The 22,369-nt window shown below is 45.3% G+C and overlaps 2 protein-coding genes across 2 annotated transcripts in view; both read left to right on the top strand.

The window, feature by feature from the left end:
- Positions 1-6,716, top strand: part of trip11 (thyroid hormone receptor interactor 11) — a 29,523-nt gene extending 22,807 nt beyond the window's left edge. Inside the window, exons 18-21 of the mRNA XM_061241463.1 lie at positions 156-270; positions 2,477-2,599; positions 3,147-3,294; positions 3,645-6,716. Of these exons, the coding sequence (XP_061097447.1) occupies positions 156-270; positions 2,477-2,599; positions 3,147-3,294; positions 3,645-3,865 (607 nt within the window). The 3' untranslated portion in view covers positions 3,866-6,716. The remainder of the gene's footprint in view (positions 1-155; positions 271-2,476; positions 2,600-3,146; positions 3,295-3,644) is intronic.
- A 1,034-nt stretch (positions 6,717-7,750) lies between these two features.
- Positions 7,751-22,232, top strand: fbln5 (fibulin 5). The gene is made up of 11 exons (XM_061255537.1): positions 7,751-8,120; positions 8,411-8,465; positions 8,845-8,893; positions 9,016-9,300; positions 13,785-13,907; positions 14,093-14,209; positions 14,516-14,632; positions 15,261-15,383; positions 15,756-15,882; positions 16,879-17,074; positions 20,845-22,232. Exons 1-11 carry the CDS (start codon positions 8,077-8,079, stop codon positions 21,004-21,006), a joined length of 1,398 nt encoding a protein of 465 aa, XP_061111521.1. The 5' UTR covers positions 7,751-8,076; the 3' UTR covers positions 21,007-22,232.
- Positions 22,233-22,369: the final 137 nt, after the last annotated feature.

Genomic DNA, 22,369 nt, shown 5'->3' with positions numbered 1-22,369 from the left:
CCAAGCGTCCTTAGAAGCCCCGATTATCTAAAGTGCGGGGCGTCGGTATTCCCGAACGCGGTTGTGTACGGTGAGGCTTTGGGGCGGGACGCGGAGCGGGATGAGTGTTTGCCACGTGCTCGCCGTAACGAGCCCCATATGGCCCATCCCCGCAGGGTGCTGATGAGGAACCTGTTCGTGGGGCACTTCCACGCGCCCAAGAGCCAGAGGCCGGAGGTGCTGCGGGTCATGGGCACCATGGTGGGCCTGGACCGGGAGGAGGTCGACAAGGTTGGGCGTCCCGTGTGGTCTTTCTCCCTTTCTGCCGTGTGGTCTTTCTCCCCCTCTCTCACTCTCTCACCCTCTCTATCCCCTTCTCCCTCTCTCACCCTCTCTCCCCCTCTCCCTCTCTCTCACTCTCTCACCCTCTCTATCCCCTTCTCTCTCTCTCTCTCTCCCCCTTTCTCACTCTCTATCCCCTTCTCCTTCTCTCACCCTCTCTCACCCTCTCTCACCCTCTCTCTCCCTCTCTCACCCTCTCTCACCCTCTCTCACCCTCTCTCACCCTCTCTCACCCTCTCTCACCCTCCCTCCCTCTCCCTCCCTCCCTCTCTCTCTCTCTCTCCCTCTCTCTCTCATTTGGCTTAGTCCTCTGCTCATCCTTTGATCTCAGCCTTTCCGGTGCATCCTCCTCTATTCATCTCTCCGTCTCATCCGTTAACTCCCTCCTTCCTTCAGCTCCCTTCTCCCTGAAAGCAAGTTATTTTAAATGTTTTGTTTTCTCCGAGATCCTGGAGTGAGTGGCGTTCTGAAAGTCTTATAAAAGTATGAGTTTATGATCAGGGGGACTGGTGGGGGAAGATCTGTTTTAGTCATTTTGATGGTCTTTCCTCCGGTGGACCTTTTCACAGAAAGGCATGTTTTTCCATCTTTTTGATTTCCCACAGACTGCTTTTATGTTATTCAGAGGACTTTCTTATTAATCTGACTATTATGAACAACGGATATGCTCGTTTTATTTTGCGAGCGGTCTGGCTATCTCACTCTGTTGATTATTTGAGTGCAGTTAAACTTTTTTTTTTTCTTTTTTTTTTTTCTTGTAGAGCAGATGTTTAGAGACGTTCTCCCAGGTGGTATGGAGAACTCAGCCCAGAATCCAGTTTTATTGCGAAAACTTAACAGGTTCAACTGTCTAAGCCAGGTGCAGTAGAGCATAATGTAGCAGGAATGCAGTGGCGTAGCTTAGCGCTCTGTGCTAACGAGACAAATGTTCTAACCAGGCTCTGGCCTTGAACAAGCGTTAGGCAAGTGTGATCATTCTTCTGATGAACAACTAGTCAGGCTAAACACCAGAGCCTTGTGATGCCGTGAAAGGGTGGTTTGTGGTGGATGCATTTTGGGGCATAATGCATAGATTGAGTGGCTTGAGTTAATATATGAAAATGCTTCTTGCCGCAATCAGACCCCGCTCGAACAAGGCCGTTAGCATAATGAGCAGATGATGCTGTCGTCTCACAAGTTTTTATTTTTTTAATCGCGCGGTCTGACTCCAGAAGTTCTCTTCAGTCCAACTCCTCACTGAAAGCATTTCCTAACTCGTCGAGCCGAGCCAAAGGGAGCCCGTCCAACTATTCGGAGCGAATTACCCAACAGCTTTAAAGGAAAACAGATTGAAGAGTGAGGGATACATGCAATTTCATTCAGTGCAATTCCTCTGAAGACCTATTTTTATTGCTCTGGATTCCTCTGCTTTCTTTTATTCTTTTATTCTTTTATTTTTCTTGGTCCTCTTCATTGTCAGACACGCTGCTAGCAAGACTTTTTTTTTTTTTTCAGTGGAGATGTGCGTCTTCATAATGTTAAATATCTTGAAGTTATCAGGCGAGTGAAGCCCGGCTCTGTAAGGTGCCATTAGTTGAGCATTTTTTTTTAGTTTCTTTTCTTTAACTGTAATTATCCTGAAATATTACTCGGGTCCTGCTATTTCATTTTACTTTTTTGATTTGCCCATAGTGACCATGATGGAAATCCCAATGCCAGAAACTGCCTTTTAGGGGTATATCCAAACCAAAACGCCATATTTGGGGAAAAGTGCAGATAATGCAATGTATAGTTTTTTTTTTCGTTTTTTTTTCTTCCCAAAGTTGGCAAGTGATTTCTGGGTGGACATTAGCCTTAAACAGAAAGTGAAACGGCAGTCATTTGCTCTGCCAGATAAATGCTGCTCCCATGAAATGCAGACGATATGAGGACTTAATCACAGGGTGACCCCACCCCCCAATACAAATGGTGCTCTTTTCCCCCGTGGCTGACAAGTTCCTGAAGTTTGTCAGTTTGGTTCGGAATTTCAACGCCTCCCCCCCCCCCCCCCCCCCCCCTTTCCCCCATTTCCAAAAATCAGTATCCTAGCCAGGAATTTTTTCGTTTTCCTGGCTCTGTCCCGGTTTGTGGCCGTTATATTCCCATCTCAGCTCTCTGTTCCCCGCTCTCCTGCTAGCTGCTGCAGGAGGAGGGGCGCCGCGGTTTGACGGGCTGGGTGTCCGGCTGGCTGGGAGACCGGGCGGTGCAGAGCGTCCCCAACACCCCCCAGAGGCCCGGAGCTATCCAGGGTCTGAACAGCGTGAGTCCGCTCTCTCCGCGCGTCTCCCGTTTGTTTCTGCTCCTCTTTGGTCTTCAACGCACACTTAGTTCTCGTCCGCCGTTGTGCGGTTTCAGGAGTTCCGCTGGCTCCACAGACAACGAATGCCGTTTAAAACCCGCATGATTAATCCAGGATGCGCACCGCAGGATGCTTTTTTGTTTTTCTATTTCTGAGAATTCATTTGATTTCCTCACTTTTTTTTTTTTTTTTTTTTCTCCAAATGCAAGGTTAATGTGCGACATGGACAATGTGCACGTGTAGCCTCTGACACGTAAACGTACATGCATACATGACCTCACACACACAAAATAACCCAACAATCAAGTATCAAGGGCATGAGATAGTTCATTTACAATGAGACTTCATAGTCATACTACTTCCCTTTCTTTAATGTAAAAAATGAAAAGTAATTTGTTGTAATGTTATTTATGAGCTTCTCCTCATTTCTACGGGATTGGCTCTGTTCTGTTCCTCTCTCTCTCTCTGGTAACTTAATGCCGAACCCCTGCCTGTCTCTCTGGTGTAGTCCTTCTCTGAGATGTTCGTGAAGTTCATGGAGGTGGAGTCCAGGCCCCTTGGTCCTGCACCCAAACTTCCCGTCTATGATATCAAGCCCCTGAGTGCACCCCCTGCTGGACGGACCCCCAGCAGTGCCCCCGCCCTGCCCCCAGCAGGTAGTCACCTCTGCGGGCACCTGGGGCTCCCACCATAGCCAAACAGTCATGTGAATTTAACAAAATAACAATGTACATTAGTCCAGTGTGTTCAATCCCTGCATAGTGCAGGTATAACAAAGCTTTCAGTACCTAGTCTTGATTCTAGGCTTCTGATTATCCTTTTGCTTACCAAAATAAATAATTTGAAATCCATTGTGTTCGACTACAGAGCCTGAAATCCAAATAACCTTTCAAATATATCATATGACCATGGCTAGCTGCAACAGATCATGGTCAAGCCAACTAGCACAGCATAGTATTAACTTTTATTTTATTCATTTTGACCTTTGACCCTGTGCTTCCCCCAGGTGCCCCCGGATCCGGCGGCAGAGCCGGGGACTCGAACCCCTTCCTGGCGCCCCGCTCGGCCGCGGTGCCCCTCCTGAACCCGGGGGCCCCCGGCGGGGGCGGGGGCGGGGCCCACATGCTCCTGAAGCCCCTCTGCGACACCCTGCCCTCCTTCATGCCCGTGCCCGTCTCCTCGGCAGCCAGCGGGGGGGCCGTGCTGAAGGGCCTGCTCCAGCAGTGAACGGACCGCCGAGCGGTCGCCGCAAGCACTTTAACCGCCGCGGACGCCGCACCGCCAGGGCGGTCAGAGCTGCGAGGACATCCACCATGGTTAACGGCATCGGGAGAGAAACGGAGTGAGAGAGAGAGAGAGAGAGAGAGAGAGAGAGAGAGAGGGGGGTAATAGAGAAAGAGAGCGTGAGAGAAACATGGTAATAGAGAAAAACAGTGTAAGAGAGAGAGAGAGAGAGGGTAATCGAGAGAGAGAGAGAGAGAGAGAGAGAGGGTAATGGAGAAAAACTGTAAGAGAGTAAGAGATGAGAGGGAGGGAAAGAAAGCAATAATGAGGGCGGTTTTGTCTTGTATTAAATCGTGCTGAAGGGGGACAGGACGCTGAGTTACAGTAATGCTGCAAGGAGCCGTTCAAACAGTCGTAGTATTGTCACAGACCTCGACAGGATGCAGGCCTCATGTCCTGAAAGTCCCGTTCATCTGCCTGGGCGGGGAAAAGGCGCGCCTCTCTCAGCTGCCCCCGTAATGACGGGCTGTTTAAGGGCTGAATGACTTTAGAACTGTCGAAGCACTTTGTGTGCGCACGAAACGACTATTCCCTTCGCCACTTCGCCAGAATTCTACCTGTCGCATCCTCCGCGTTGCGCAGAAGATTATATTTATGCACCAGCCTTTACTGAAGGATTATTTTTCCTGTCAAAACTTTAGGTTTTTTTTTTTTTTTCTCCTTTAGTATAAGTTTGTTTTCAGTCTGATTCAAGGATTTACTGTGCTTTCTGGCTCCAGCGATGACCGAAGATTTACAAGACTCTGTGCATCTGTTATTTCTATACAGACATCGCTGTGAAATCGTCCTTTTGGGTTTGTGTTCAGGCAATCGGGCCTTAACACGTATCGCTGTGTGGTTATTACAGCTGCGGAGGCCCGAAATCTTCCAAATGTTAGTTATGTATATATACAAACATGTAGCTTATGTACCATCATTGCATTTTTACCCTGGAAGGCGTTGGAAAACTCTTGAAGTGGAGGAGCCCAGACCAATAAACTACATATCATCAAAGTTGTAAAGGCTTAATCATTAAAGGTTTACAAGAACACTACAAAAATCTGTGTACATTTTGTGGTAATGTAGACCGTAAACAATCACAAGGTTGAGAGGAATGATGTGTATATTCCTTCAGATGCCAGCCATGCTAATGTAAATAAGATTATATGGATACAGAAAAAGAAAAATCTTGTCGTTTTGCAGCATTGCCTTCTGGGATACTTCAGACTAATATTTGTCCTAATCCAATCCTTCAACTACATTTTGTTTATTATTTCATTGTTTTGCTCTTATTCAGAATTTGGAAACTGTTCTGGTCACTTTCCTATGAGGTCAGCATCAGGTGGATTTCTCAGCAATGCATTTTGGGGAAAAATAAAATACCTGTGTGCTCCCATGCTTTTATACTTGTCCTTGGTGCTCACAAGCCAAGCCAGGCATACATCACAATGACCCATCTTGCTGTTGCATTGCTTTTAGGGACTGTTGACCTGAATCCTCCCCATTAATTGGGTTTGTAGGACTTTGGATGTTTTTTTTTGTTTTGTTTTTTTAATAGTACACTATATTCAGATAATGAATTTAAATAATGTATGGAAAAAAAACGTGCCAAAAAGAACAGGGACAAAAGTTTAATTTTCAGAGTTTTAGTGGTTTCTTTAACGGATTTAACGCATCTCCTCTCTGCATTGAAACCTTCGCCTTATAAAATTGTCGTCTCATCTCCAAGGCATTGGTGTTACTTCGAGGGTTCTGGCTGTTACAGTTCTGACATGTACGTGCACAATGAACATCCTCCAAACGTGCTCTTTGATCAGCGCTTTTCTGCGTTGGTGCTAAGTAGACGAAGGACAGTTGCTTTACAGAAATGCTTGTTGTGAATTTTTCTTTTTTTAGAAGTCTTCCGTTTAGTTGCATGAAGTACAAAGTATTCGGAACACGGTCCTTTTACTAATATGCAGTTATCTGATAGCGGAGTATTTTTCCAGTTGCAATGACATCCTTTGGTCAATGTGCCTGCTTTTGGCTTATATTCATAAGCTGCACAGGAGGCACTGCAATGTTTTGATGTAGAGGTTTCTCAATACTTCCCTTTTCTTTCCTGCCTGTTGATTTGGCATGTCATGTATAATATATTTATATAGCGAATCATCGATCAGTCACAGATTACCCTTAAGCACATCGTTCAATTACAGGGTTTTGAAGCATTTTATGATCATGAAGACTGGTAGTAACAGAATTATTTTCTGACTATCATATTTCAATAAATAAAAAAAATTCACATATGTTTAATTGCCTTTTTTTTTTCTTTTTTTTTTTTCCCCAACAGTTTCCTGCATCACTTTGTATACTGTGTGTGTATTTCTGTGCTTGCATGGGACAGATCACCATAGAGTGTCACAACTTTCCCAAGACAAGGAGATGTGGGACATATAAGGCTTGTGACAGGCTTTTATTTTACTTGCAACAGGACATTTTATTTTTCATTTTGTTCTATAGCAAAATAATGAAATTCTGATCTAAAAGAAGGTTGTGTGTATAATCCCTTGGGAAAATAGGGGCAGCCTGTAGTGTAGTGGCTAAGGTACATGACTGGCTCAAGCCACAGTGCAGCCACGATAGCTGTTGGGGCCCTTGAGCAAGCCCCGCATTGCATCAGGGAGGATTGTCCCCTGCTAAGTCTAATCAACTGTCAAGTCACTTTGAATAAAAGTGTCAGCTAAATAACAAATTATTATTATTAGAACTACCATTTACCTTGTTGGGGGTGGAAATGTGTATGGGTATGTTCTGTAATAAACCATGTACATTCAAACCTCTCATAGAAATGCTTTGTTTATTATTAATTAAATTGTTGAATCTCATACTCTAGGACTCATTACTGCACAGCCTGGCTTTGGGGGGGATTGGGAGGGGGGCAGGGTTAAGGATTTGTTACTTTGTTCGCTATACCAAAGAGAGGCAAATTTCATGAAACAAACTGAAGTACAGTATAGTGCATGGCCCTGGCAGCCAAACTGACAGAATTATACATACAGACAGCCGGTGCTGGGTATTCTGTTCCAAGACATGCATCTTCTGACTTGCTTAATTGGATGTAGATAAGGCCGCTAAATTTAAGCCTTTTGACAGAATGACTTTGTGAGCCTCCTTAACGCATTGAAGCGCTTCATTTCGAAGCCCTGTTACACTAGGCTGCCTAGGTGTCAGGCTAATATAGTGCAAATACGTGGAACCGATTTGAATGTAATAAACTTTCCCTTCATTGTTTGGAGTCTTAAGCCCACAAAATAACCGAGTTACCTTGCTGCCACGGGTCAAAGAGTGATGCTTTCAGTGCGCACGTGGGCGGGCTGCTCCGGGGCCATTTTTCTTGTTTTGGTCAGTGAACTCTGAAAGGGTCGTGGCATAACTTTCATTTTCGTTAAAGTTTTTGTGAAAAGCATACAATCATCATTACGTTTCACAAATTGAATCTCAAATTGATTTTACGAAATATATGGAAATATTGATTTGGGGGTGGGGGGCTGCGAAATTATAGAGCTTCATATGAAGACATTTATGAATTCACGTTTCTAAAATTGTCCTCGACTCAGATTTCCCCTTAAGGACGTCTTGGACGCAACGCTTTTGTTCCAACTGCATTGTTTCCTAAAGCAAAATACAAAACTTCCGAAGAGGACTCCAGTGTCACTCCTATTGCATTTTCTTGGTTCAGATTTTTGTAAGTGAGTATTTTGTAAGTGATCGTGGCAGCTCTCTGCGCGCCCTGTTTCAAGGGGGTTGTCTTTTTGTGATTTAAACCAGCTGTTGTCAAGTGCTCCAGGGCCCCAGCTATTTGCATTGCTAAATAGTCTGTATAGCAGACGACGTAGGAGGAGAAAAAAAAATATTAACTCTTTATTTTGAAAAACATTCCTCATAGAACTGGTCAACTCTTGCGTTGCTCTCGGTAGACTAGACGTCGGTTAACCAAAGCCAGGTGTCGGCTTTCGCGTGAAGGCGCGGAGTCAGGGGGGTTGGCGAGTGCGCCAGATAGCGCAACGGGCTCTGCCTGCAGTGGTCTACGGAGTCTGCTTACAGTAGTGTGGATCTGACACGTTCCTCGCTGCATAGAAATAACGGGTCGGTCGCTCGGCTCTTTCATTAGGAATCACCACGGATCCATAAAAAACATGCTATTTGAAGGACGTTTCTCAAGTTTCTGGACGTTTGCTAGGTAAGCTGATCTTTCTGTCCGTGCAGCGGCACGTCATGACTAACTGACAACATGCTTTTATTTGATAAGTTTTTCATTGAGTATCCCCTTGACACTGTGTGGGGCTACAGCTGGGAAAGTATTGCAACAGTAACTCCAACTGTTAAAACATGTTGTTTTTCTGTGGCGTAAGTGACGTGCTGCTTCATTTATCCATAATGGCAATAATGCGTAATAGGTTAAAGGAGAGGACAAAACAAATGAAATGTTTCATTTTCAAGCGCATTTTACGCATTCTTTCTTCTCTGCAGGATGTTGACAGTTCTGACGCTGATCTTACTATGTATCCAGTCTGGCAACGCGCAGGTAAATGACACGAATCCTCGAGCATAACTTCTGAGACCGAGGGTCTGGATCTGTGGTCCAGATGTTTGGAGTTCATGATTAGTTACTTGACCGTGCTTCACGAAAGAGTGAAAGCTTTAAAGGAATAATGTGCTTTAGTGAAAACAGTAGTACGTTTCTTTCCGATGATATTAGTCCACATAGCGTTACTGCAGCATCTTATTATAGTCGGCTAGCCTATACTTTTAGAACCATCTCCAGTTGTTTCTACGAATCTATGTTAATTTTGCACAACAGTCCTTCGGGTCCATGGTTTCTCGTTTACAACTCGAATATATCTTGCTTGTCTGCAATGATGAATTTGATTTAAACAAATGTTTTTCATGTTCAATTCTCCCAGACGTGCACAGATGGCTTTATCTATGATCGGCGCATCAGACAGTGTGTTGGTAAGATTCGTTAATATACCACTTCAATTTTGGTAGCCCATAACCAGGCCCATATATCTTCACTGAGTCAGACTTGTTGCGATGATGTCAATGACCTCGGGTCCATTTCTCCACTCTGGTAGACGTGGACGAGTGCCGGACGCTCGCGGACCCCTGCCGAGGGGACATGCGCTGCGTGAATCAGAACGGCGGTTACCTGTGTATCCCGCGAGGGATGTACAGCCAGTCCTACGCCAGGCCCAACCCGCCGCCTTTCAGTGAACCGTCCTATCCGGACACATCTCTAAGCATCCCCGAACCCTACCCTTCAGCCCAGCGACCACCTGTAGCCCCCAGCTTCCCAGTGTCAGGACAATCGCCCCCCTGTGTCTTGGGATACCTTCTCACGGAGGATGGCCTTTGCACCGGTAAGCCACTCCAACCGTCGTATCGTTCTTTGAATATGTTCTGGAGGTAAAATGTCTCAAATATAAATCATATGCTTTGTATCACGTGGGTTGATAATTGAATGTGCATATTATGTATTTATCGCAGACCAAGTTATACTATCTGGCACAAAAAGGGTGAGTTACTGGTAATTGACCCTTTTGGACATTGGCTCTATTGCTATTTGGGAAGGTGCAACAGTCTTAATATTTTTTCATTCATTTTATTGAGCATGTTGTAGTGTTTCTAGTGGACCTGTCCATGAAAGGCTGTTTGTTGAGCACTGGACCAACAAGCCTGAGGGGGCATTTCCGTGGGCATCATAGGTCCTGCAGGTCTTTGGTCTGCCTTGCTGAAAAAAAAGGTCGACCTAGGTTTTGAAACAGCTGGTAGCTGGTTGACCAGTTCAGACCAGCTCCATACTCAACATGGTTTGACCAGCTCAAGCTATGTTTTGAAACAGCTGGTTGCTGGTATTTTCAAGCGGGTCATTGCTGGATTTTACACCCGGGTGATGCTCTACAGCACTGAGCAATCAAGAGAAAATGTCATTGTACAGTCCTGGCAAAAAGGTATGTTCAACAATTAATGGCCAGTAAGACAAAGGACCTCCCCCAACTATCAGGAGAGCAGAACATGTACAGTTTGTTCACGAGGGGTCGCACTTATGTGGTGCGGTGGGGAACACACACTGCTAACTTAATTCTTCATCTCCCTGGGCTCCCTGTAAAAGCGAAACTATGACCACTGTATTGGTATGCTCAATGGTTTTTGAAAATGCTTTCAAAAGCCTGCCATTTTGACACTGCGCTGCATTCTGTCATATACTGTATCTGAATGGTGGGCTTGTGTCTGTCAGGAAGACTGTTTTACCCACCTTGCCCACTGCATGGCTGGGGCCGGGGGAACACTTAAGGCCAATTTAATTTATGAAATGAAGATTCAAAAGCCAATGAAAATATTAAACTGCTGCTCTTGGCATCATGCATCCGAGTGAAAATTTGGTATGATTTCTTTTTCAAATATATGAGAGGATTTTTGATTTGTGCCTTTAATCCTAGGAAATGAACTGAATACAGAGATTCAGTCTTCAGTATGGGCGAGTTGGTCACCGTGGTTACCTAGCATGAAGGTGGCGGCCATTTTTTGGTAACGAAACATGACAGATGTGAAGCAAGCGATTGGTCCAGAAATAGTGATGTGAATTACAGTAAGCAATTTTAAACATTGGGATTTTGGCCAGGATACTTTTTTCAGCCTTACTTAAAAAAAGAGTCAAGGCTGTTTTTAATAAACAGAGTGGGGGTCAAAATCTTGGCTTAATGTTTCATCTGAAAATAGTGCCCTCTTCCCACTCATTGACCCCAGAGTACTTAGTCCGGAGGCCACTGCCCCTTATTTACTGAACTGCTCACTTAGCTTGTACATTGAGGCTTGTTTTCAGCTACTGAGCTCAAAAGCCCTTGTTATTTCTCACATTTTATTTCCCACAGCTTTTATTAAGTTAAGATATTGAAGGATTCAGCATCCAGATTTGTGTTTCTTCCCGACATGTCTGCCTGTCTGGAGTGTGGTTGTTTTAGTTCATATCAAATGATCCCACCAGTATCAAGCATTAAACTGTAAATTTAGCGCTTAACTGATGAATTGCTCGAAAATTGGTGTCAGCCTGTAAGCCAACCATAGAGCATGTGATGTCTTCTCCAGTCTTCTGTCGATCGTATATATGTGGCTTTTTTGTTGTCAGCTTTCCTTAATACTATGATAATATTTAGCTATACACGGTTTGTCGTCCAAAAGTCTCTATTTGGGTATATTACGTTTCATTTATAATAAATGGATTGTGACTCCGTAATGAGTGGATAATGAACTCGTGTTTTTGCTTTTCGTATTTCCACTTCTCCCGTTGGCATAGCCGTATCTCGTAGCGGTTAAGGGATCCCGGTCCGCAGCCATGTTTGGGTAAACCGCAGGAATAGCGAATTAGCGCTGGTATTTAAGCCATCTGGGCACCGCGCGCCAGCACTGAGATCATCTGTTGCTGTAGGCGAGCACTGTGCCTCCGCAGAGAGGCAGGAAGTCCCCGAGGACCCAGCCAGGAGACTACAAATCCCAGCCAGGAGACTACAAATCCCGCGAGGAGTGGGCAGCCCTGGCGACCGCTGAACGATGTGCAGTTGCGGCTGTGACGTCCTGTCCCGGCTGTGGTACAAACGGTGCTTTGTCTCATGGGCCTGGGTGAGGGGTGACATCAGCATCTCCACAGCCCTAAATCAAGTAGGGCAAAATACGTTTGGCCTCAAATGACATTGCTCAAACTTTCCGTTGCTTGTATACATTATTTCTGTTCTTGATTATTGTTGATTCCCATGCGGAGGGCAATATTCACGCCAGGCAAGTTTTTTTCCCCCGCTTTCTGTAAACCAGCTGCATTGTTGTAGGTACAGTTCAGGAAAAATGTATTGAATTATATAAATGATATAAGTATTTTGAATCCCTCTCTCTTGTGGGCTCATGTGTGATGCATTCAGCTAACGCGCCAGCTCCCAATTAAATCAGCTCCCGCCTATAACATGACCGAATTTAATCGTTAGACTCCTAGACATTTCGGAGACGCTATGACCCAGGGAGACTAACGCAGACGGCATTATTACATGCAGTCCATTTATACAGCTGGGTAATTTACTAAAGTACTTCAGGTTCAGTACTTCGCTCAAGGGTATGGCGGAAGCACCCCAGCTGAGAATCTCACCCCCTTCCTTTTGAGTTGCCCTAGCCCAGTTCCCCTAGCCGTTACGCTACGCTGCTGCCCACTGGAACACTGGGGACCTCACCAGTCCCAGGCGTGCTTTGGAGCCCTGTGTGGTGGCGAATATTGATCGGGGGGGGGGGGGGGTTTCTCTGACAGGATATGATACCCTGGATGGCTCAGTAATGACCCTTCTCTTCTGCAGTCTCTCTGTTTCGGCTGTGTGAACTGTGCGGCATTTCAGCGTGGAAACGCAGCAGTGGGTGGGCTGATGCTGTGTGGTGGAAATGGACTGGGTCTATGCGGGAATAAACGCACACTGGTGTGCAGCCTAGCATTACAGAGATGGAATGATACTACAGTTGTGATTGGTCCAAATTGCTGGGTCACTTTTGCCTAAAGGCTTGAGCACCCACTTTATTGGTATGGATGCCAACTATGAAATATTCATCACTCATATCCATAATGTATGCAACACTCAAACTGTGTATGTGTGTTTATGTGTGTGTGTATATGTGTGTGCATGCTTTTATGTGTGTGTCTGTGTGCGAGTGCTAGTGTGTGTGTGTGTGTGTGTGTGTCTGTGTGCGAGTGCTTTGTGTGTGTGTGTGTGCGCGCAAGTGCTTTGTGTTTGTGTGTGTGTGTGTGTGTGTGAGTGCTAGTGCGTGTGTGTGTGTGTGTGTGTGTCTGTCTGTGTGCGAGTGCTTTGTGTTTGTGTGTGTGTGTGTGTGTGTGCTTGCGTGTGTGTGTCTGCATTCCAACATGCAGCAGCTGGCATATTTAACCAAGAATACACATCATTTTCAGAGCAGGGTTTTTTTTGCCGTGTAGTTTTCTTTTCACAAGGACCTCTCTTGCCCTGTGCCCATGAACACTCGCTCCCTCACCCCAGAAAGTCTCAGGCTACAATCTAACTCTCCCGCAAGTTCACCAGGATCGTCGTAGGGGGTGACTACCACGGTCCCTACGGGAGTCTCGTAAAAAGGCCCATAAAAGGAGGTGCACTGAAGCTCTCCCAGACAGCCCTGTGCAGGATTTCGGTGGGGGGGGGGGGGGGGGGGGGTGGTGTCTGTAGTACGCATGGGGCGCACATGTTGGCCCCTGCCACACTGAACGGGTTTAACTGCAAGCAGGTGCTGCGCTGTGTTTCTGTTGGCCTGAAACCCCAGCCGTAGCCCTGCCCCAGTCAGGGCCAACCAATGCGGACTTGGCACCGAGGCTGGTCATTGTCAGACATTATCGGACCTGCGTGTTTAAACAAGTCAATTATCTGGGGGTTCACTCTCCCTTCTTGCTTTTATTTGAAAATAAACTAAACAAATTAGTGACTTCATGGTATGAGAACCCCACTGACGGCAGAGATTTTTGTTTCTGATATCCACAAAAGGAAATGGTGATTCTAGGGATTCTGTGTGAGCTACAACTTTGTGGGATTCCAGTAAATTATGAATTCTCAAGTGCCAGGTAGTATATATATATTTTTAAACACTCGGAGTAGCCAGACATGAACTGATATATGAATGTGTGTGGTTTAGCTATCATCAGCTGTCTGTAAACATGAGTACAAATTGCTCACAATCTCTTTAAAGATAAGCCCACACTATAAATAACCGCTGTCTACAAGTATGTCCAAAAGAGATATACAAATTCATTTTTCTTTCTTTCCCTCCCTCCTCTCAACCTCTGTTTCATTCACACTGTTCTCAAACCTCTCAGACATCGATGAGTGTGAAACGCAGACTCACCAGTGTAATCCTACCCAAGTGTGCATCAACACTGCCGGGGGGTACACCTGTACCTGTTCAGAGGGCTACTGGCTGATTGGTGGCCAGTGTCAGGGTAAGAGCTTCAGCATCTGAATGGCTTAAACCTGTACTTTTAAAAAATGGCAGTTTATTTTTATAACATGACCATTCTACTTTAAAAAAATGACAGTTTATTTTTAAAAAACGGCTCTGGGCCAAGAGTGCCAAGACAGATCTCGGATCCTACCCCTTTGACTCCCATTCCTTGTCTCCACGTAGATATCGACGAGTGTCGCTATGGTTACTGCCAGCAGCTGTGCGCCAACGTTCCCGGATCTTATTCCTGCTCCTGTAACCCCGGCTTTGTCCTGAATCCGGACAGCAGGACATGCCAAGGTAGGCCAAGATGGGAAGCGCCATTAACACACTGTTTTAAGTCACTTTCTATTCAGATTTACCAAACTAAGACAGCTGTGAACTCCCATATACTTTCACTGAAGTGGCTTTTCCTGAGATATTGCATATTTGCCGAATCAGCGGCGTATTATCTTAATGTTGCCCATATCTAATGACGTAACTGTGTAGCCAACTGGGCTCTTCAATAGCCAATAAAAAAAAGGATGGCATGATGACATCATGGGCTTCGGTCTCCAGTCATGCGACGGTGATGTCATAAAAGCGCGACTCTGATCCTCCTGACAGATGTGGATGAGTGTGAGGACATTCCATGCACGCACGGCTGCATTAACACCTACGGCTCCTTCATGTGCAACTGCGTGGAGGGCTTTGAGCTGGCGTCCGACGGAACCACGTGCAATGGTGAGGTAGTGCTGACCAGAGCAGGGAATTCTGGGTATATCCAGAGAGGGATAATTGCATTTCTGCTTTTGCCAACTTCAGCATTTTTACATAGTGTCCATTTATACAGCTGAATATAAACAGAAGCAATCCACTGCCCAGGTGTACAGCAGCTCTGTCCTACCTGGGAAACTAACCTGTAACCCTTTGGTTACAAGTTGCTTGCACATACAGTGAATTTGTTGTTTTCCAGTTTAGCTGAAGACTATGAAGATAATCTAATTTGCAGCTCTAGGACGAATTAAACTGTGTCCATGAACTGCGATTCATGACTTGTGTTTGCCTGCTGACCTGGACGAGTGTAGCTTCTCTGAGTTACATTACATTACATTACATTATTGGTATTTGGCGGACGCTCTTATCCAGTGCGAAGTACAGTTGATTAGACTAAGCAGGAGACAATCCTCCCCTGGAGCAATGCAGGGTTAAGGGCCTTGCTCAAGGGCCCAACGGCTGTGCGGATCTTATTGTGGCTACACTGGGATTTGAACCACCAACCTTGCGTGTCCCAGTCACGTACCTTAACCACTACGCTACAGGCCGTTCTTGCGCCAGCACACGTGTTTGAGTCTGTGTGTGTTGCCCGTAGACCTGGACGAGTGCAGCTTCTCCGAGTTCTTGTGCCAGCACACGTGTTTGAACGTTCCCGGCTCCTTCACCTGTGCCTGCCCACCGGGGTACTTCATCTTTGAGGACGGGCGGAGCTGTGAAGGTATGGGGGGATGGGGTGCATGGCAGTACGTCCTCTGTCTCTCCCTCTCTTAAGTAATTTTGTGTATTATCTTTTTTGCTGTCTGATATTCTGTGAGCGTGATATTCCTAATGACCAAAAAGGCAATGCATTCAAATGTACCTGCAAGATTTTACTGCGAGACTACATTCGATATAATTGTCATTTTTGTGCCTAGATTTGTGAGCTGGTTGTGTTAAGTAGAATGTGTAGTGTGTTATTATTTCTGTTAGCTTTTTCTGTCATTGTGCATGATCAACACTGATTTTGTTTCTTTGTTTTTGTATTGATGATGTGATGATGATGATGATGATGTTCAAACTGACCTTTATTGTTGTGTGTTTGATTTTGAAGATATCAATGAATGTGACACTGGTAACAACACCTGTACAACAGCACAAGTATGTTTCAATTTCCAGGGGGGGTATAAATGCCTGGACCCTAATAAATGTGACCCACCTTACATTGAGATCGGCGAGAAGTGAGTACCAGCCTCTTCTGGGGTTAACACAGCCTTGCGTTTGTCCTTATCTTTAGCTTATACACGACTGCATGCATCATTACTGTCTACATGCATTAACTTTCTTCGTTACAGAAGGTTTCGTGAGAAATCACCAAAATTAACTGGCCACACAGTGCAAAAAATGTATGAATGTATTTTCTTGTCAAGGTTATTGACAAATCTTTATTGAATCCAGGCCATAATGTAGCAGTATAATGTTATTAGTGGTTATAAACACTAAGTGCTTTACAGACAACTTTAACTGTCTTATATCTGAACTACAGAGAGCTCTAGCAGCACTTGTGGCACTTCTATATGTACATACAGTTCAAGATACAATACAATTCTGGCTGGAGTTGAATGAAATGTGCTATATTTATAAAAACTAAAATCTGTACACTGTTTGTAGACAGTGCATTGATTATGTTTAGTATATGCATAGATTAATAAATTATTGATGGTGATTCTGAATAAACTGCTACTTGTGATTTCCATAATGATGATTATGGGGGCAATGATTACAATACAACCTATACAGACATACTGATAATGGTCACTGGGTGGAATAGCTTGCCAGGACATGCAGTGGAGGCAGAAGGCTGGAGATTTTAAAGAACAAGCTTGATACGGTGCTAGATACTGTTTCGCTTTTAGATAAACTAAGCAGTAGGTACACTTTAGTGGGAGGAAAGGGCAATCATTGCTGGGCTGAATAGCCTGTTGTCGCCATCATGTTGTGTTATGTTATTATTATTATTATTATTATTATTATTATTATATACTTTATTTAAAGTCGATAGCATAGGTCAAGACATTAAAATGAAAAAGAAAACCGTAAAATGACAGACCGCTTTTCGCGATGGTCGAGTGGTAATGCTACGTTTCACCTGTAAGGCTAGTGCATTGACCTCTTGCAATGTGGCACGTCTCAACACTGTCTCCACGCCTCTCTCTCTCTCTGTCCCTCTCCCCCAGTCAGTGCATGTGCTCAGCAGAGAACCCTGCTTGCAGGGACAGGCCGTTCACCATCCTGTACCGGCACATGGACCTGACGTCCGGTCGCGGCGTGCCCGCCGACATATTCCAGATGCAGGCCACCACGCGCTACCCTGGGGCCTTTTACATCTTCCAGATAAAGTCAGGGAACGAGGGCCGTGAGTTCACCATGAGGGTGAGTGACCTGGACCGTTGCCCTCGTGTTTCTGTGTGTGTTGCCTGTAGACCTGGATTGTTGCCCTCGTGTTTGTGTGTGTGTTGCCTATAGACCTGGACTGTTGCCCTTGTGTTTCTGTGTGTTGCCTGTAGACCTGGACTGTTGCCCTCTTGTTTGTGTGTGTGTTGCCTGTAGACCTGGACTGTTGCCCTTGTGTTTCTGTGTGTGTTGCCTGTAGACCTGGACTGTTGCCCTCGTGTTTGTGTGTGTGTTGCCTGTAGACCTGGACTGTTGCCCTCGTGTTTGTGTGTGTGTTGCCTGTAGACCTGGACTGTTGCCCTCGTGTTTCTGTGTGTGTGTTGCCTGTAGACCTGGACTGTTGCCCTTGTGTTTCTGTGTGTTGCCTGTAGACCTGGACTGTTGCCCTCGTGTTTGTGTGTGTGTTGCCTGTAGACCTGGACTGTTGCCCTCGTGTTTGTGTGTGTGTTGCCTGTAGACCTGGACTGTTGCCCTCGTGTTTCTGTGTGTGTGTTGCCTGTAGACCTGGACTGTTGCCCTTGTGTTTCTGTGTGTTGCCTGTAGACCTGGACTGTTGCCCTCGTGTTTGTGTGTGTGTTGCCTGTAGACCTGGACTGTTGCCCTCGTGTTTGTGTGTGTGTTGCCTGTAGACCTGGACTGTTGCCCTTGTGTTTCTGTGTGTTGCCTGTAGACCTGGACTGTTGCCCTTGTGTTTCTGTGTGTGTTGCCTGTAGACCTGGACTGTTGCCCTTGTGTTTCTGTGTGTGTTGCCTGTAGACCTGGACTGTTTCCCTCGTGTTTGTGTGTGTGTTGCCTGTAGACCTGGACTGTTGCCCTTGTGTTTCTGTGTGTGTTGCCTGTAGACTTGGACTGTTGCCCTTGTGTTTCTGTGTGTTGCCTGTAGACCTGGACTGTTGCCCTCGTGTTTGTGTGTGTGCTGCCTGTAGACCCGGACTGTTGCCCTCGTGTTTGTGTGTGTGTTGCCTGTAGACCTGGACTGTTGCCCTCGTGTTTGTGTGTGTGTTGCCTGTAGACCTGGACTGTTGCCCTTGTGTTTCTGTGTGTTGCCTGTAGACCTGGACTGTTGCCCTCGTGTTTGTGTGTGTGTTGCCTGTAGACCTGGACTGTTGCCCTCGTGTTTGTGTGTGTGTTGCCTGTAGACCTGGACTGTTGCCCTCGTGTTTGTGTGTGTGTTGCCTGTAGACCTGGACTGTTGCCCTCGTGTTTGTGTGTGTGTTGCCTGTAGACCTGGACTGTTGCCCACGTGTTTGTGTGTGTGTTGCCTGTAGACCTGGACTGTTGCCCTCGTGTTTGTGTGTGTGTTGCCTGTAGACCTGGACTGTTGCCCTCGTGTTTGTGTGTGTGTTGCCTGTAGACCTGGACTGTTGCCCTTGTGTTTCTGTGTGTTGCCTGTAGACCTGGACTGTTGCCCTCGTGTTTGTGTGTGTGTTACCTGTAGACCTGGACTGTTGCCCTCGTGTTTGTGTGTGTGTTGCCTGTAGACCTGGACTGTTGCCCTCGTGTTTGTGTGTGTGTTGCCTGTAGACCTGGACTGTTGCCCTTGTGTTTCTGTGTGTGTTGCCTGTAGACCTGGACTGTTGCCCTTGTGTTTCTGTGTGTTGCCTGTAGACCTGGACTGTTGCCCTCGTGTTTGTGTGTGTGTTACCTGTAGACCTGGACTGTTGCCCTCGTGTTTGTGTGTGTGTTGCCTGTAGACCTGGACTGTTGCCCTCGTGTTTGTGTGTGTGTTGCCTGTAGACCTGGACTGTTGCCCTCGTGTTTGTGTGTGTGTTGCCTGTAGACCTGGACTGTTGCTCTCGTGTTTGTGTGTGTGTTGCCTGTAGACCTGGACTGTTGCCCTCGTGTTTGTGTGTGTGTTGCCTGTAGACCTGGACTGTTGCCCTCGTGTTTGTGTGTGTGTTGCCTGTAGACCTGGACTGTTGCCCTCGTGTTTGTGTGTGTGTTGCCTGTAGACCTGGACTGTTGCCCTCGTGTTTGTGTGTGTGTTGCCTGTAGACCTGGACTGTTGCCCTCATGTTTGTGTGTGTGTTGCCTGTAGACCTGGACTGTTGCCCTCGTGTTTGTGTGTGTGTTGCCTGTAGACCTTGATTGTTGCCCTCGTGTTTGTGTGTGTGTTGCCTGTAGACCTGGACTGTTGCCCTCGTGTTTGTGTGTGTGTTGCCTGTAGACCTGGACTGTTGCCCTCGTGTTTGTGTGTGTGTTGCCTGTAGACCTGGACTGTTGCCCTCGTGTTTGTGTGTGTGTTGCCTGTAGACCTGGACGAGTGTAGCCCAGCTTTCGGCTACAATTCGGGGATTTTGTGCGATGTTAAAGGCCCACTCAGTCATTTCCACCGAACGTTCAACGAAAATGACATGGATGGCAATTAAGTACCTCAGTGGATCATGGTACTTGTAGTATTTGACGTCTTGCACGGACGTCTTGGTAACCTGGGAAATAACTTTGCTTTGCCCACTGAACTCTATGATACCATGATACTGAGCCTTTGTTACTGTTGCAGTTCACATAAACTTACTGTGGGAGATGTCAAGTACATCTGAGGTATGGTTTGTTTGTTTTTATTAGGAGAATAATTATATGCTATTATACCATGGCTTCGACTATTTGGTCATTGCGAGCCATTAGCATTATATTAGCCACCAAAATTACTGAGTGGGCCATTAATGACTGCAGCCTGAGCTATGCTCTCTATAGAACATTGCACTGCATTATCAGAGTAGGAATTTGCAGGATTGGCCAGCCTTGGTCTCAGGAATAATAATGATGCTGCTTCTAACAATTTTTTTCGCGATTTTGTTGAATACAGATTTCAGGCTTTGGATAATTAAATACAGTGTGGGGGTTTATTTCATAACTAGTTGAATCTATTAAGTTGGATACTAATCTGAATACCCTGATGAAGACTAGTCTGAACATAAATAAAATTATGGAACTTAAGTACGCAGTGTTCATTTCTTCTTTTACTTGCAGTCTTACTGATTAGTTGAAGGGAAAAATATAGAAAAATATGTTTATTTATTATTCATAAACACATGAAAAAAAAATTTACCCCATAAATTACAGAAAGCACATACCTGTAAACTAATGTCAGATCCATATAGTTATTAAACCAGATCAGTGTGGCCCAAAAACTTGTGTCGGCACATGCTGGAATTTATGACAATATTCGGAGTTGAATGGCCAGCAGAGGGCGCCACAAGCTTGTCGATGCTTGATAACGTGGGGCCCTGGAACTAGTGTAATAAGGAAAGAACCGAGGAGATTCCAGTTATCCATGGGACATTTCTCAAGGTGTTTACTTTAGCTTAAAATAAATATGTATGTAGGATATAATCGAGTGGTCACCACGAGGTCAGAATTTCACAACTTTATGTTGCCTTAGGCTGTATAAACTCTGACAACCACATCTTCTGAGGTGGCAGATTTAAAGTGAAAGTGCTTGTTTTGGTGGATGAATCACATTTAGATTCGTCCAGTGAAACGACTGATTAGGTTGGGTGTGTTTGGTATTATGTTCCCTATTATCGAACAAGGAACACAAATAATGGCTTTTTTAAATCAGTGTTTTTTAGAGTGTGTGTGCGTGGAAAGTTGTTCATGTTTAGATTTTTTTCTGTTTGTTGTGGAAATTGTTAAACGTTTTGCCCTGTGTCCTCCTTTCTCGGATAGGCACTGGGGGGGGGGGAGTCCTTAAGGTTTCCACGGTTACTAACAGGCATCTCCCACTCTCTCCTCTGTCTGTCCTGCAGCAAACCAGCAACGTCAGTGCCACTCTGGTCCTGACCCGGCCCATCAAGGGCCCGAAAGAGGTGGTGCTAGACCTGGAGATGGTCACCGTTAACCACGTCATTAACTTCAGAGGCAGCTCCATCATCCGGCTCACTATATACGTCTCTGAGTACTCCTACTGAGGCCTCCGACCTCTGACCTCTGACCCCCTGACTGACCCCAGTCCGGGGACCCACACCCTCCTCTATCCGGCAGCTTGGTTTGTCTTTGATTTTGCCGACACTGTACCGGGGATTCTGGGGTTTAACATCTCCTAATTCCACACACCCCCCTCCCCCCCTCACCCCCCAAATCCTTTTCAGGGACACTGTATCTTCAGGCTGCCTAAAAAAACCAGTTCACATTCATCCACGTGGAAGAACATTTTTGTAGCAATGGCAATATGAGGTTGTCATTTCATCTTGTGAAGATTAAGGAACTTGTTATTCATAAGGTCCATTTTTTTTTCCATTTCATTTTCTCTTCTGTGAAATGTTTTTTTTTTTTTTTCACCTGTGCTGAGATGCCAGAATATTCCTCCCAAGTTGCCTGTGTTTTTCCATGCATTTTTTTATTTTTTTTGCTGGATTTCTGTTATTTTGGTTTACTATTGTACGCCTCCTTGTAACCTGTGAACTCTCTCAGCTTGCTGTTTATTAAACCAAGAGGGCGATGTTACACAACAGTGCATAACAGACATGTGTACGGTTGAAAAAATAAATGACAGAGCAGCAGGGGATAGGAGATAATCCTACCTACACACTGCAGTTTCCCAGCAGGATGAATTATTGAAAATGCACATCAGAGTTGTGTTCCTGGTGTATAGTACCTCATATCAATCTTAGCAGCGAATTACAACGCAGATATAGAGAGGGCTTGTGTAGTAAATGTTCTGACACAATATCAGGGGCAGGTTACCGGAGAGTGAGCAACAGCAACCCAGCCCAAGATCAATTCAGTGTCTACGTATATGCCTCAGTGGGAAATTTTATGTATGTTCATCATTTTCTAACTTTGAGTTGGATTTATTTTTTGTTTAAATCTTAATATGAGAAACACTATCACTGCCACACATCTACGAGTGTCAAAACATAAACCGAGCCGCATCTTAATCCAACTCTTTGTGAAGGAAATGTTTGTCTGTTCTGGTGCGGTGGTGCAGTAATTTGGTGGTGCAGTAAAGTGTTTTTAATTGTTATTCATGTGTGCCACCTGAAGGGATTAACTAAGAAGTGTATTCAGCATTCCAAACCTTGAAAATGCTTGTTGGAAAATGTCTGCTAATCATTCACATGTCAACTTTTATATATCTGTTTTATTAAGACCCTGTAAGTAATCTTGGTCAGTCAAATAAAGGTTTAAATCCTGATGGTCTTGAAACGTTGTGATTGATTTCTAATGCTTGGGCATATGGGAAACTTAAACAGCATGTCACAGAACCTCTGGACACTAACACTTACAGACTGTGGAATGAAATACATCTGTAAATTGCTTGATCAGAATAGC

The sequence above is a fragment of the Conger conger genome, chromosome 1 (genome assembly GCF_963514075.1).
Source record: "Conger conger chromosome 1, fConCon1.1, whole genome shotgun sequence".
Classification (NCBI taxonomy): domain Eukaryota; kingdom Metazoa; phylum Chordata; class Actinopteri; order Anguilliformes; family Congridae; genus Conger; species Conger conger.
This window is presented reverse-complemented; position numbering and strand designations above follow the sequence as displayed.